Source organism: Panthera pardus, unplaced genomic scaffold, assembly GCF_024362965.1.
Source record: "Panthera pardus isolate Hobbes unplaced genomic scaffold, ASM2436296v1 HiC_scaffold_25, whole genome shotgun sequence".
NCBI lineage: Eukaryota > Metazoa > Chordata > Mammalia > Carnivora > Felidae > Panthera > Panthera pardus.
The window spans coordinates 29,681,342-29,697,516 of NW_026526821.1; the positions used below are offsets into that span (position 1 = coordinate 29,681,342).

The 16,175-nt window shown below is 39.3% G+C and overlaps 1 protein-coding gene across 4 annotated transcripts in view; it reads left to right on the forward strand.

Moving 5' to 3' along the window:
- PTPRA (protein tyrosine phosphatase receptor type A) overlaps window positions 1-16,175 on the forward strand; it is a 159,197-nt gene that overhangs the window by 40,504 nt on the left and 102,518 nt on the right. Inside the window, exon 2 of one of the 4 annotated variants that reach the window (XM_053890391.1) lies at window positions 3,793-3,879. The exons of 1 other annotated variant lie outside the window; for it this stretch is intronic. In XM_053890391.1, coding sequence (XP_053746366.1) covers window positions 3,853-3,879 — 27 coding nt within the window. In that variant the 5' untranslated portion in view covers window positions 3,793-3,852. Of the gene's footprint in view, window positions 1-3,792; window positions 3,880-10,547; window positions 10,570-16,175 lie in introns of those variants that run through there. 2 more of the 4 variants (XM_053890392.1, XM_053890395.1) reach the window with 2 other exon arrangements.

Genomic DNA, 16,175 nt, shown 5'->3' on the forward strand with positions numbered 1-16,175 from the left:
TGAGAATTTGATTGGGATTCCATTGAATCTGTAGTTTCGTTTGGGATGAATTGACATTTTTTTTTTTTAATTTTTTTAACGTTTTATTTATTTTTGAGACAGGGAGAGACAGATCATGAACAGGGGAGGGTCAGAGAGAGGGAGACACAGAATCCGAAACAGGCTCCAGGCTCTGAGCTGTCAGCACAGAGCCCGACGCGGGGCTCGAACTCACGGACCGTGAGATCGTGACCTGAGCCGAAGTTGGACGTTTAACCAACCAAGCCACCCAGGCGCCCCGGGATGAATTGACATTTTAACAGCATCAAGTCTTTTGGTCCACGAACAGATTATATCTCTCCACTTATTTAAGTCTTCTGTAAGTTCAGCAGTGTTTCGTAGTTTTCAGAGTATAGGTCTTGCACATCTTTTGTTAATATTTACCCCTAAATAATTTGTGTTTTAAAAATCCTATTGTAAATGGTACTTTAAGAAGTTTAAATTTTCAGCTCCTGCTGATATATAAAGATACAATTGAGGATGAAGTTTTGTATCTCAGATGAGGGGGGAGGTTTGTGGAGTCTAGAGCCGACACCCAAGAAAGAATTCTTGAAGACGTCTTTGGTGCAAAAAGGTGATTTTATTAAAGCATGGGGACAGGACCCATGGGCAGGAAGAGCTGCACTGAGGTTGTGGCAGGTAACTCATTATATACCCTCAGGTTGGGAGGGGGTCAGGGATAGAGTAAGTCTCTAAGGAATTTTGGAAGCAAGGTTTCCAGGACCTTGAGGGGCTAGCTGTTGCTAGGGAAATGCCATTTATTACCATTTAATAAAACCTCAGTCATGAGACCCTTCAGATGTATGTTGGGGCATAAGCTTGGAGTATGATTGCCAGCATATATCTTGGGGATAAAGATAAAGGAAGTAGACTTACAGGATCCTCGAGGTTGGGATAATGTTAAGCTTAAGTTCTCTTTTGCCCCTAGCAAAGTGTCCTCATCCAGACAACTGAGCTCCTAGAGGGAGGTCACTTTGCCGGTTTCAAGGACTTGTCAATGGGCTGTAGGCAGTAAGGGAATTTAATTTGCCTTAGTTTCCCACATTACCATGGCAAGCACTTAAACCCCTTTCCTTTGTTCTTGGGTAGCCAAGAGTGTCTGAGGAGCATCACACATATTCCACCTGGTGAGTGGGGGGTGTGTGCCAGCCTGTATTTTGCCCTCAGCTTGTTCCATGCTCCCTCATCAATTGATTATTATGTATATGGTTTTTATAAAAAAAAATTTTTAAGGTTTTATTATCCATATTTGAGAGGGAGACAGAGAGGAGCAGGGGAGGGGCAGAGAGAGACAGAGAGAGAGACAGAGGGAGACACAGAATTTGACAGCTTATTTGTCTAAGCTGTCAGCACAAAGCGCAACGTGGTGTTCAAACCCACAAACCGTGAGATCATGACCTGAGCCGAAGTCAGACGTTCAACCTACTGAGCCACCCAGGCACCCCTGCATCTGTTTATTTTATGTTGACTTTATATTCCGCTACCTTGATAAACTTACTGTTTCTACTAACTCTTGTAGACTCCTTAAGGTTTTCTATCTATAAGATCATGTTCTCTATAAATACAGTTTTATTACTTCTTTTCCAGTATAGATACCTTTTTATTTATTTTTCTTACTTTGTTGCATTGGCTAGGACCCTCCAATATAATGTTGAATAAAAGTGATAAAAGTAGGTATTCTTGCCTTGTTTCTGAGCTTAGGGAGGAAGCATTCAATATTTCACCATTAAATGTGGCATTAGCTTTAAGTTTTCCAGAGACAGTTTCTATCAGGTTGACAAAGCTTTCTTATAATTCCCAGTTTTCTAAAAGAAGTTTGTTGGGATGGTTTGGATTATAGGGAGAAAACATAAAGTGGTCTTGCTTTTTGAACTCAGATATTTCTCCCAACTTTCTTTTTATCAACATTGTTTTGGCTATTCTCATTCTTTGCATTTCTATATAAATTTTATAATCAGCTTTACAACTTTTAGCTCTGCAGTTATTTTTCTAGGTCAGGGTATGTTTATTTCTCTCTGCAGCATTTTGCATAAATTCTTCAGATATATTTTCAGGTTTATTAATTTTCTCTTCAGCTGTGTCTTCTCTAGTGGTTTACTTGTCTATAAAATTTTAGATTTCAATGGCTATTTTATTCTGTAAGTGCCATTTAGTTCTGTTTTCGTATGTTCTTTGTAGAGTGTTTATGCTTTTGTTATGGTTTTGGTGCTTTTACGTTATTATTTTTAATTTTTTTAATGTTCATTTATTTTTGACAGAGAGTGTGAGTGAGGGGGGGCAGAGAGAGAGGGAGACACAGAATCTGAAGCAGGCTCCAGGCTCCAAGCTGTCAGCACAGACAGAGCCTGATGCGGGGCTCAAAGTCACGAACTCAACTGTGAGATCATGACCTGAGCCGAAGTCAGACATTTAACCGACTGAGCCACCCAGGAGCCCCTAGATTTGTTCTTTAAGTTTATATATTTTGAGAGAGAGTGAGCATTAGTGGGGGAGGGGCAGAGAGAGAGAGAGAGAGAGAGAGAGAGAGAGAGAGAGAGATTGAGATTCCTAGGCAGGCTCTTCACTGCCACTGCAGAGCCTGACATGGGGCTTGAACTCACGAACCATGAGATCATGACCTGAGCCAAACCAAGAATTGAACACTTAACCAACTGAGCCAGCCAGGTGCCCCACAACTCTAGCTTTTGGTTCATACTTTGTTTCATGCCACTGGCAGTTTTGTTTACTTAGCTTCTTTTGAGAAGCTAAGCTTCTCAAAATATGTTAGCATTTATCCAGTTACTATAATAACTGGAGAGTTTTAGTACATTTTCTAGATTGCTGTATTGTGAAATAAAATAGATGACTCTGTGCTTTAAAGATTGAGTTTAATATACAGAAATATTGGATGTCAGCCAAACCTAAAACTACTTTTTACATATTCATTTATTAATTTCTATTTTTAAATGGCAGCTCCTCTTTAAAAAAGAGATCAGGAGCCTGATTTTGCCATCTACTTCCTGAGGAAGCAAAAAGGCTGAAACTTGGTGAATAGCAAGACCATTGGTTGCTATAGTAAGCATGAGACTTCCTGGCAGTGACTCTATTAACAGTAGGAAATGAAATCATGGCAGTGTCCCTTTAATTTGCCACAAGGTTTTGTTTTCCGTCTTTGGAGTAGGAAGTTCTGCTATATCAAGGAATTGGCTCTTCCAATTGATTTTATTCAGTCAGACAGTGATTAGAAAGTCTCACTGTCTGTGTACATTGACTAACAAGGGTATACATAGATCTAGGGTTCTGAAAAGAACTGAGGCTGGAGATAGATGGAGAAAAAAGGATGAGATCCAGAAAAGTGGATGGAGAAGTGGTTCTCAGCCCTGGCTGCACATTGGAATTACCTGGGGTACTTAAAAACAGACAGACAAACAAACAAAAAAAACCCAAACAGAACAATCAAAAAGTATTTTCAGTCATTGCCAGATGTTCCCTAGAAGGACAGTGCAGTAGAAAAGTCATAGTTTGGGGATAAGGGAGAAATGCTCCTGCCTTCCCTGGAAGGACCTGATTTCTCATTGAATTCAGTTCTCATGAACTCTTCAGTAATCTGAACTGTTTAAGATGGAGCTTTGTCCTGTGGCTCCTGCAGGGTTCAACGCAGCTCTACGAGACACCTTGTTAGAGTGTATTCCTCTCCCTGGGAACAATGCAGGGGTTTAAATAGGACTGTTTTGTCTTTCTAAAGGTGTTTTTTTTTTTTTTTTTCTTTGCTAGTTGCAGGTGGCACACCAAAAAAACAAAAAGGTATTTATGGAATTCCAATGAGTGGTGGTGATGGATGATGCAGTTCAAGTAACTAAGGTAAGAGAAATAAAACCAGAGTGGTGAGGAGCTTTGTCACCCGAGTTAGTGCCCTCACAAAATAAAGCTAAAATCCGGTTCTCTCCCACTCCATTTTATTTCTAAGCTGTATGACTAGCTTATTTTTGTGTGATTAAAAGCATTATAATTACCATCCTTTGAGAGGGTGGCTCTCAAACTGGTCATGAATTTGAATCACTTAAAGAGATGGTTTTTTTAAAAATGACCGAAGTCTTTGCCCTGCCATCTTGCCCTTATTGAATTAAAGTTTCTGTGGGTAGAGTACAAGTAATCCACATGGCATCCTTGTTGAAGAACCGATGCATTGAGGCAAAGAGTGCAATACTCTGTCTTATGTGTAGCATTGAGTAACGTGTATTAATAAGGGAAAAATGGATTTTTATTATTCAACATTCCCGTTGCTCCAAGTTTTAAGTGGGAGTGTAAATCAGCACTACAGCTTTGGAAAACTGTTGGGCATTTTCTGCAAAGCTAAACAGACATCTATCCAGTGATGCAGGAGTCCCATTCCTACATATTTGCCTTTGAGATATGAAAGCTTTGTTTGTAATAGCTAAAAAATGGAAGTGATCAAAATGTCCAAAAATAGGTGAATAGATAAATATAAGTAGTGATATATTCATACAATGGAATTTTTTTCAGCAATAGAAAGGAACAAACTACCAATACACATACCAACATGGATGAATCTCAGAGATAGAATGTTTAGTGAAAGAAGCCAGACACAAAGTAGATGTTTAGTTACCGGAAGATGAGATATGATGGAAGTCAGACTAGTTCCTTTAGCAGGAAGTGGGAGGTTATGACTAGAGGAGGGTACGAGAGAGCCTCGGCAGCACTGAAAAGATTTATGTTATTGTGTTTGTATACTTATTTCTTTTTCTTTTTTCCCCTGTTTTTGGTAAAATATACATAACATAAAATTTACCGTTTTCATCATTTTTAAGTGTACAATTCATTGGCATTAAGTACATTCACATCGTTGTGCACCCATCACCACCATCCACCTCCAGAACTTTTTCATCTTCCCCCAACTGAAACTCTAACCCATGACACACTAAATCCCATTTCTCCCTTCCCCTAACCTCTGGCAATCACCATTCTTTCTACTCTCTATCTCTATGAATTTGATTACTTTAGGTACCTCATGTAAGTGGAAGTATACAATATTTATCTTTTTGGTGTCTGGTTTTTTTTTTTTTTTAATCTTTATTTTTGAGAGAGAGAGAGAGAGACAGAGCACAAGCAAGGGAGGAACAGAGAGAGAGGGAGACACAGAATCTGAAGCAGGCTCCAGGCTCTGAGCTGTCAGCACAGAGCCCACTGTGGGTCTCGAACTCACGGACCACGAGATCATGACCTGAGCCAAAGTCTGACGCTTAACTGACCATTAATTAACCACTAATTAGTATACTGTCTTCAAGGTTCATCCCATGTTGCAGCACGTATCAGAATTTTACTATTTTTTTAAAGAAAAAAAAATTTTTTTTTTTTTTAAGTTTATTCTTTTTGAGAGAGAAAGCACACAGCAGGGAGAGAGAGGGAGAGAGAATATCTCAAGAGGTTCTGCACTGTTGGTGCAGAGCCTGGCATGGGGCTTGAACTCGAGAATTGTGAGATCATGACCTGAGCCGAAACCAAGAGTTGGATGTCCAACCAACTGAGTTACCCAGGGGCCCCTACTTCCTTTTTAAAGCTGAATAATATTCTATTGTATGCATATATAACATTTCATTCATTCATTCATTCATCCTTCAGTGGACATTTGAGTTGTCTTCACCTTTTGGCTGCTGTGAATAGTGCTGCAATATATATTGGTATACAAGTATCTGTTCAAGTCCTTGCTTTCAGTTCTTTGGGGGTAGGTACTTAGAAGTGGAATTGCTAGATCAGATGGTAATTTAATGTTCAGTTTTTGTTTTGTTTTGTTTTTTGTTTTTTGTGGTTTTTTTGTTTTTTGTTTTTTGTTTTTTGTTTTTGAGGAACCACCCTACTGTTTTACACAGTGGCTGCACCATTTTACAATCCCATCAGCAGTGCCCAAGGGTTCTGATTTTTCAATATCCTCACTAGCACTTCTTTCTTTCTTTCTTTCTTTCTTTCTTTCTTTCTTTCTTTCTTTCTTTCTTTCTTTCTTTCTTTCTTTCTCTCATATTTATTTACTTCCAGTATAGTTAACATGCAGTGTTGTATTAGTTTGAGGTGTATGATACAGTGATTCAACAATTCCATACATCTCCCAGTGCTCATCATGACAAGTATACTCCTTCCTCCTTGCCACCTATTTCCCCCACCCCCTGCTGCTCTGATAACCATCAGTTTGTTCTCTATAGTTAAGAGTGTTTCTTGGTTTGTCTCTTTTTCCTTTGCTTGTTTGTTTTGTTTTAAAACTTCCACATATAAGTGAAATCATAAGGTATTTGTCTTTCTCTGACTTATTTCACTTAGCATTATACTCTGTAGCTCCATCCCATGTCATTGTAAATGGAAAACTTCATTCTTTTTTATGGCTGAATAATATTCCTCTGTGTGTGTGTGTGTGTGTGTGTGTGCGTGTGTGTGTGTGTGCGCGCGCGCGTGCGTGTAGCATTTACATTACTATAGGTAAGTAATATTATTCAGTGTCAGGCCAAGCATTGTTTTCTGGGTTTATAATGTTTTTCCCTGTAGGTTTATGTTGTGGACCCTGGGCAATTGAAAGGAGAAAATGAATAAAAAGTTAATTCTGTTTTTGAAACTATCAGTTATTTCCAGTCATATTTTTATTTCATATTTAGACTTTCTTATACAGTTTTTTTCTTGGTGATTCTAATTTCCTTTTTTTCTTGTCTGAATTTTTATTTCACTTTTCCCTATCTTAGTCATACACATTCTAGTCTGTGAAGACCCTTTTCATTTATACTCTTTTTTTTTTTTTTTTTTTTAAGCCATCTGCACAACTGCATTCTTGAAATTTTCCTTACCACATTTTTGAGTTGGACCCACTCCACTGATCTTTGGTTTCCATCTTCCCGCCTCCCCCCCTTTTTTAAATTTTGCTATAGTTCATTCTCAAGCTACTTCTTGAGAGAAGGGGTACATGGCAGATAAACTTTGATACTTTCTGATGTCAGCTCTTCCCTCATGTTTGAGTGATGATTTGATTGGGTATAGAATTCTGGATTGCAGATTCTTTTCCCTCAGAGTTTTGAAGTCATTGCTCTGTTTTTTTCTGACATTCATTGTTGCTTATGAGATGTAGAAATTTAGCCTCATTTTTGTTTCCTGTAGGAAATTAATTTTCTCCCATCTCTGGAAGCTTATCTTTTATATTCCATGTATTTTATACTTTCATAGTGATATACTTGGTGGGCCCCCTTAATCTGAAAACCAGTATTTTCACATTTAATGAAGTTATCTTCTTAGATAATGTTCTCCCCTCCATTTTTTTCTTTTTGTCAGAAACTTTCTAATATCGGGCCTCTCAGATTGTTCTGTAATGTTCTTATCTATTCACTCTTGTTTTCTGTGCCTTAGCTTCTCTTTTCTGGGAGACTGTCATGATTTTATCTCTCAGTCTTTCTATTGATTTTTTTTTTTTCAGTGTATTAAAAAAATTTTTTTAGAACTGATTCTTGTCCTGATATTTAAAAATGCATTCAGGAGCACCTGGGTGGCTAAGTCAGGTGAGCATCTGACTTGATTTCAGCTCAGGTCATGATCCCAGGGTCATGGGATTGAGCTCTGTGTCCAGCTCCACTCTGAGTGTGGAGCCTGCTTGGGATTATCTCTCTCTCTCCCTTTGCCCCTCTCTCCTGCCTGCTTGCTCACTCTCTCTCTCTCTCTCTCTCTCAAATTAAAAAAAAATAATTGCATTCAGTTTTTGTTTTATCTCTGAAGATAGTTTTTAGAATTTTTGTTTTTGTTTTTAATTATCCCTATTTCCTCCAGTCATTTTCTTTTCCTGTTTGTTTATCTTGGTCAGGTGATACTTGCCTGTTCTTTCTTTTTTAAGAATGAAAGATTAAATGGGACTACACCAAAGTAAAAAGCTGCACAGCAAAGGAAACCATCAACAATTAACTGAATGGGAGAAGATATTTGCAAGCGATATATTCAGTAAGGCGTTAATACCCAAGATACATAAAGAACTTATACAACTCAACCTCAAAAAAACAACCTGATTTAAAAATGGGCAGAGGAGGGGCACCTGGCTGGCTCAGTCAGTAGAGCATATGACTCTCAATCTCAGGGTCATGAGTTCGAGCCCCATGTAGGGTAGGGAGTCTATTAAAAAAAAAAAAAATGGGTAGAGGACCTGAAGAGACATTTTCCAAGACACACAGATGGCCCAACAGTCACATGAAAAGAAGCTCAATGTCACTAATAATAGAAGGTTTCTAGTTTATGGCAGAAGGAGCCCCAGAGTGAGCCCTCAGCTCCTTCTTACATTCCATAGTGGCTGTGGAAAAGAGGGACTGAGTGAGCTGTTACTACTGATATAGGTGTGTTACCAGTTCATCCTTGTCATTACAGGTGCAAAGTTTGAGGCTCAAGGAACATATAGAATATTTCTTAGGGAAAATGTTTAAGTGTAAAGTATTAGAATATGGGTTTGTGATACTTATTTATATGGAACTTGAATTCCTCATCTTGAAGGTGTACATTAAGGTGATGGCTTGATCTGAGTCCTAGAAATCAATTACATAAGAAATGTGTAATTGAATACCAATCATCATTTTGGTCCTGGTAAAGGGTTAGTGAATACAAAGATAAGTAAGGAGCACATGAAGAGGGAAACTTGGATAGTGCCTGCTGTATACTAGACTCAGTGATAGAGGTTATACGTTGTTACATATAGATATATTTACGTGTATATTACGTATATTAGTTTATAGTCCTCACAGCAATCCTCTGATATTGGTGGGAGAGAGTCCTGTTTTAAAGATGAAATGAAAACTCAAAAGTTAAATACCAGGCTGTAGTAGGGACACAGAGCTAAGTTTGTGTCACTCTACCCTGTTGCTTCTCTAAGGAAATAATTGCTTTCTTAATTTCTCATGTATGATCAAAAATATTGTATATCACTAACCTGAGCACTGTTAGTTCTTTGTTCCTTGCATGTATTGGGCATTTGATGAGTATGACCACTTTTGGAGTCTTAGTGAAGTAGACTTGGATTCTGCTCTCAAGGAGTATATAGTGTATGATGGGGACACAAAAGAAGATATTTGCCTATGAGCCAGGAGCTCATTGAAGGCAAGGACAAGTCTTTTTTTTTTTTTTTTTTTCCCCTGAAGACAGGGACAGGTAGTTCAACTTTAAACTTACCCCAAAACCTTCAAAATTCTAATGTAAGTTTAAAATAATTGGCTTTCTAAACCCATCACCTACTGGCTTTTCAACGAAAGTTTGCTAAGTGAGTGGCTGAACTGGAAAATGAAGGATAAGAACTTTGGCTTTTTCTTTCTGTATCCCTAATATTTAATGCAACGCCTTGCCTGTAATTGGGACTCAAATAAAATACCTGTGTGTGAGTAGTAGAGGAACAAAAGCTGTGGGAGCTAAAATTTAGTTGTCATTGTGTCCAGAGAACCAAGAACCTGAGAAACTTTTGAGAAAGGAGATAACTACTATCACATGTCAAGTGCAAGTTAAAGAGGATGAAAACTCTGGGGAAAAAATTGGATTTGAAGAATTTATTTGTAGACTTGAGAGTGAAGGCTTGAAGAACACAATGAGGGCATTAAGGAGAGGTGGAAAATGAGGAAAGAAAAGCAAAGTACATCTTACCCAAGTTGGTGGTATGAGGAAAGAAGGGAAAACAGGAGGCTGCAGGGTTAAATGGGGTAAGTTATTGTGTTTGCATTTTGTTTCTTTTCTTTTTTTTAAGTTTATTTTGAGAGAGAGAAGGCACATGTGCTCGGGAGTGCATGAGTGGGGAGGGGCAGAGAGAAAGAGAGAGAGAGAGAGAGAGAGACAGACAGACCCAAGCAGGCTCCTCACGTTGAGTCCAACATGGGGCTTCATTCCACAAACGGTGAGATCATGCCCTGAGCCAAAATCACCAGTTAGACACTTAACTGACTGAGCCACCCACGCACTCCTGTGTTTGCATTTTAAAAAATCTGTTTGGAACATCTGTGCCTATTTGTAAAACAGAGGAAAGTGAGAGCTGGAGAGGAAGGTTTGAAGGTACCAGAAGGAAAGGCATAATAATGTAAGGTGAAAGATCTGAAATGGAATCAGGGACACAGAGATTAATAGTCTTTGAAAGGATGAGGGAATCTCTTCTTCTAGTCCAAACAGAGAATAGAGGCTCTGTAGAGAAGGGAGGGTGATGTCCTCTTGTCACTAAAGCCATCTGTCCAGAGGGAGCTTTGAGCTACTGTGCTAGAAACTGACAAAGGATGTTTTCTGCATTGCACTGAGACCCTGAGTGTGATACTTTTGAGCTGTGGTTGGCAGCCTGAGATAGGAATGGTGAAACCACATGGTGTGGATAATCCATAAATCAAGATGGCACTTTTTTGTAGATTAAAGTATTATGGGATGGAGATTGTCTTACTCCATTTAGGCTGCCATAACAAAAGACCATAGACTGGATGGCTTAAACAACTAAAATTTATTTCTCACAGTTTTTGGAGAACTGGCAGTCCAAGACCAAGGTGTTAACAGGATTGGTGTCTGGTGAGAATACTCTCCTTGGTTTGCAGACACCTGACTTCTTGCTGTGACCTCCCATGGCCTTTCTTTGGTGTGTGGGGGGCAGGGGAGGGGTGAGAGGAGAGAGAGAGAGAGAGAGAGAGAGAGATCGTTCTTCCTCTTCTTATAAAGCCACTAATCCTTTCACAAGAGCCTCACCCCATGATCTAATCTAACCCCAGTTACCTCCTGAAGGCCCTATCTCCAAAATCGAATTGGGGATTAAGAGCTTCAACGTGAGAATTTGGGAGGGGAACACATTCAGTCTGTAACAGAAATGTACTTTTATTCACTCTTCTCCTCAATGATTCAGAGGCTTTTATAATTTTCATTAATATCATTAACCAACAGTTTGGATGCCTATTATGTGTTGGTTTTTATTTTAGGTGTTGGGAAAACAACAAAGTAGGAAAATTCCTGCCTGGAGGAGAGAGATTTTATATCCATATAAATGTATGTATGTGTATGTATATATATATATATATATATACACATATATATATATATACATATATATGTATATATATATGTATATGTATAAAGCTAAATTATCATATAGCACATAACATTATAGACTAAATGCTGGATGAGTAGAATAGATACTTAAATGTTCTCACTTTTATGAGTATGTGCCAGTTTGAGAGGTGAAAAAAAAACCCACTTTAATTTGCCTTTTTTCCCCATTTATTTTTTTATTTTTTTTCAATATATAAAATTTATTGTCAAATTTCCATACAACACCCAGTGCTCTTTTTTCCCCATTTAAAGATGAATTTTTTTCACTTGTGTATGAATTGCCTGTTCATGCTTTTTGTTCACCCTTCCATGGATGTGTTTGTACTTACTGATTTGTAAACACTTTAAAAAGGTTATTTAGCCCTTTGCCTATAACATTTTTTTTTTTAATGTTTATTTTGGAGGAGAGAGAGAGAGAGACAGAGACAGAGCACGAGTGGGGGAGGGGCAGAGAGAGAGGGAGACCCAGAATCTGAAGCAGGCTCCAGGCTCTGAGGTGTCAGCACAGAGCCCGATGCCTGGCTCGAACTCATGAACCAGGAGATCATGACATGAGCTGAAGTCGGATGCTTAACTGACTGAGCCACCCAGGTGCCCCAGCCTGTAACATTTTGAAAATGCTTTTCATAGTATTTTGATTTAAATTTTGTTTGTGATGTTTTGTTGATGTATAGGAGCTTAAACATGTTATGTATTTGAAGTTACTCAATTTTTGTTTTTTTTGTGTTTTGGAAAGTGTTACTACACCTCAAGAACAGACAAATATTTACAAATGCCTTCTTCAAGATGTTTAGTATAAACTACATACATAGTATTGTACTTTATACTTAAAATTAAAACTTTTTAAATGTTTATTTTTGAGACACACACACACACACACACACACACACACACACACACACAGAGTGTGAATGGGGGAGGGGCAGAGAGAGAGGGAGACAGAATCTGAAGCAGGATCCAGGCTCTGAGCTGTCAGCACAGAGTCCGACACGGGGCTCAAACTCATGAACTGTGAGATCATGATCTGAATAGAAGTTGGATGCTTAACCCACTGAGCCACCCAGTGCCCTATTTATACTTAGAACTTTAAACCATTTTGGAATATGTTTTTTTGGAATATTGCGTGAAATGAGCTAATTTACTTTTTGCTCAATCAGTTTAGTAGTGGGTTTTTTTTATGTTTATTTTTGAGAGAGCGAGTGAGCACAAGTGGGGGAGGGGCAGAGAGAAAGAGGGACAGAGGATCCAAAGAGGGCTCCATTCTGACAGCAGTGAGCCTGATGTGAGGTTCGAACTCGCAAACTGCAAGATCATGACCTTAGCTGAAGTCGGATGCTCAACCGACTGAGCCACCCAGGTACACCAGTTTAGTAGTTTCCTAGTACTGTTTATTAAATAAATATTTATCTTTTTCTGATTTGAAATGCTTTATCATATATGGAATCTGTTACTTGTTAATCTGTTCCTGTATCATTACCAGAGAGGTTTGTTTTTTTAAAAAAATGTTTTTTAGTGTATGTTTATTTTTGAGAGACAGAATGTGAGTGGAGGAGGGGCAGAAAGAGAGGGAGACACAGAATCCAAAGCAGGCTCCAGGCTCTGAGCTGTCAGCACAGAGTCCTATGCGGGTCTTGAACTCACCAGCCTCGAGACCATGACCTGAGCTGAAGTTGGATGCTTAACTGAGCCACCCAGGTGCCTCTGGGTATTGTTTTAGACCAGTGTTTAGTTCTGAAACTTTTTGCTGTGTTGTTTCTGGTCATTTTTACACATGGGTCACTCAGAGGTATGTCTAGTATTTTGTACACATATTTAGAAAATTTGTTTCCCTAACTCCCTCTTCACCATGATCCTCCCCCCTACTCTCTAGTTGGGCTGGAGTTGGAACTCCGTTTCATTATGCCAGGGTGGAGATAGACTACCTGGCTCTACCCATATTCTCCACAGCTGCACCATGGGGAGGGAGAAAAAGTGCTGCCTCATTAATGCAGGATTGGAAGACAGAACTCTGCTCACAGTTTCTGGGCCACAGTGAGGTGAGGGGAGGGAGGGGTGCCACTTTTTTGGTTGTTGTTTGCCTGGAGTGGGACATATATGGTCAGAATGTTTTTATCTTGCCTGAGCTGCCCTTTTCCTGATCCTTTGTCTAGAGAAAGCAGTCTTGGCACTTTTTTGATTGTGCTCATTACTGTTTGCAGGTTGTAGGCCTCTCCAGAGCTCAAACTAGGACATAGCAGAAGTCAAACCAAACCAAATCAAACAAAAACTAGGAAACTTTCTGCTTGGTCGGTCAGTCCCTTGGTCCATGGGACCTAGCCAATCCACCTTCTTTTTTCCACTTTTCAGGATCTTCTGTCCGTTCTTTCTTGAATTTTGTCTGTTTTGTTTTGTTGTTGTTGTAATTAGGGTATGTTTATGTTGAAATAGGGTAGAATACGCATACTCTAGAAGACCTAGAAAACCCCATTTCAGTTTTAAAATACGAGCTTTAGTTAAGGAACATTAGTTTTTTTCTAAGAACACAATCTTTTATCTTTTTTTTTTTTTTTTTCTAAGTACATAGTCTTTCACCTACAATTAAATTTTGGGAGGATTTTCCCTAAAGATTACATCTCATTTTGTTTTCTCATCCCCTTAGCTAGAACTTCTAGAACAAAAGTCAAACTAGGGCCTGCCTCCCATATTCAGCCTACTGTCTTTTTTGTGTATGACATACGAGCTCAAAATGGTTTTACATTTTTGAATGGTTGGGAAAAACCTCAAAAGAAGAATAATATATGCAAACTATATCAAATACAAGTTATATTACATTCAGATTTCAGTATCATATATAAAGTTTTACTGGAACACAGTCATATTCCATATTGTCCATGGCTGCTTTCATGGGACAGCAACAGAGTTGAGTAGTTGCTACAGAGACCATATGCCAGCCCTTGGAAGATCAGGAAATCAAAGTGGTGATAGCCAACATGCTTTTCGTATTTTCTTATTTCAGCGCATCCTGCTTTTCAGTATGTTATTGACCATTAGGCTAAGATAATCTTTCCAGATGAAAGGTTATTTTGTTTCTGATTTTGAGATTCCTGAGAACTTCCCCTCACAAATATGGTTCTTTTCCTCTCTTCCCTGACTCTTTGAGTGCCACCTGCTAGGTAAAGTAGAAACCTAAGAGGAGTAGCACTCGACAGCTCTCTCTCCCTCACCTCAAGAGCAGATCCACCACTGTCAAGTCCTATAGTGCCTACTTGGAATGCTTTTACATCTCTGCCGATAGCCTAACCTTCTAACTGGGCTACTTAGATCCTGTCCTCTGTCCTCTGTCCCTAGCCAGAGTGTTCATTCTCTAGTGCTTGTACTCTCCAGAGGCTTCTGAATGCTTGCAGGACAAAGAAAAATCATCCCTTCTGTCTCTCTCTGTCTCAAAAATAAATAAATGTTAAAAAAAAAAAAATTAAAAAAAAAAAAAGGGGCGCCTGGGTGGCTCAGTCGGTTGAGCGTCCGACTTCAGCTCAGGTCACGATCTTGCAGTCCGTGAGTTCGAGCCCCGCGTCAGGCTCTGGGCTGATGGCCCAGAGCCTGGAGCCTGCTTCCGATTCTGTGTCTCCCTCTCTCTCTGCCCCTCCCCCGTTCATGCTCTCTCTCTGTCTCAAAAATAAATAAATGTTAAAAAAAAAATTAAAAAAAAAAAAAAAAGAAAAAAAAAGAAAAATCATCCTTACATGGTCCTGCTCCACATACATCTCCCAACCTTCTCTGGTACCATGCTCTTCATGCTCCAGATACAGTGGCCTCTTTCAGGCCCTGCTCCCACCATTGCTGAGACTACTAGCTAGAATTGAGTCTCCTGTCCTCCTTTCCTGTTTAACTCCTGTTCATTCTTCACATTCCAGTTCAAGGAATCAGTGCATCAGGGAGGCCTTGACTGAGCTTTCTTACTAGGTCAGGTTTTCTTTTTATAGGCTCTTGGAGTCCTATAATTCTTCTCCTAATACTAGTCACATTTGTCCATGAGGTGATTTGTTGAATGTCATTTTTTTGTTCTTAGACTGTAAGTTTCATGAAGGTAGGGATTTAGTTAGGTTTTGCTTGTTAATGTGTCATTGCTAGTGCCAGGAACAGGGCCTGACACATAGTAAATGCTCAATAAATTTTTTTGGTTTTTTGGGGTTTTTTGTTTTTGTTTTTGTTTTTGTTTTTTTTGAGAGAGAGAGGGAGAATGAGTGGGGGAGGGGCAGAGGGAGAGCGGGAGAAAGAGAATCTCAAGCAGGCTCCATGCCTAGCACAGAGCCCAGTGCGGGAGCTTAGTCTCATAATCGTGAGATCATAACCTGAGCTGAAATCAAGAGTTGGGTGCTCAACTGACTGAGCCACCCAGGCACCCCATCAATAAATTTTTTTTCTAACAAATGCGTTTTTTCTTTTTTTTAAATCAGGAGTTTTACCAGCAGCTGTTTTAGCATCGGTCAGGGTAATCATGTGCCTTTTTAGTATTTTGCATTATTTTATTTATTTATTTATTTTTTTTTAAATTTTTTTTTTCAACGTTTTTTATTTATTTTTGGGACAGAGAGAGACAGAGCATGAACGGGGGAGGGGCAGAGAGAGAGGGAGACACAGAATCAGAAACAGGCTCCAGGCTCCGAGCCATCAGCCCAGAGCCTGACACGGGGCTCGAACTCACGGACCGCGAGATCGTGACCTGGCTGAAGTCGGACGCTTAACCGACTGCGCCACCCAGGCGCCCCATATTTTGCATTATTTTAATGAGGATTTTTATTAACACATGTTTCTCTTTTTTAAAATGTTTACTTTTGAGAGAGAGAGAAAGGGAACAGAGGAGGGGTAGAAAGAGAGGGAGAGAGAGAATCCCAAGCAGGTTCCGCACCATCAGTGCAGTGTCCGACATGGGGCTTCATCTCATTAACTGTGAGATCACGACCTCAGCTCAAATCAAGGGTTGGACTCTTAACTGACTGAACCACCCATGTGCCCCAATGTTTCTTAATAATAGATCATGGTTAAATTTCTGAAGTAAAGCACCAGCAGGCCGGAGCCTCGAAAAAGTTGCAGTTCAA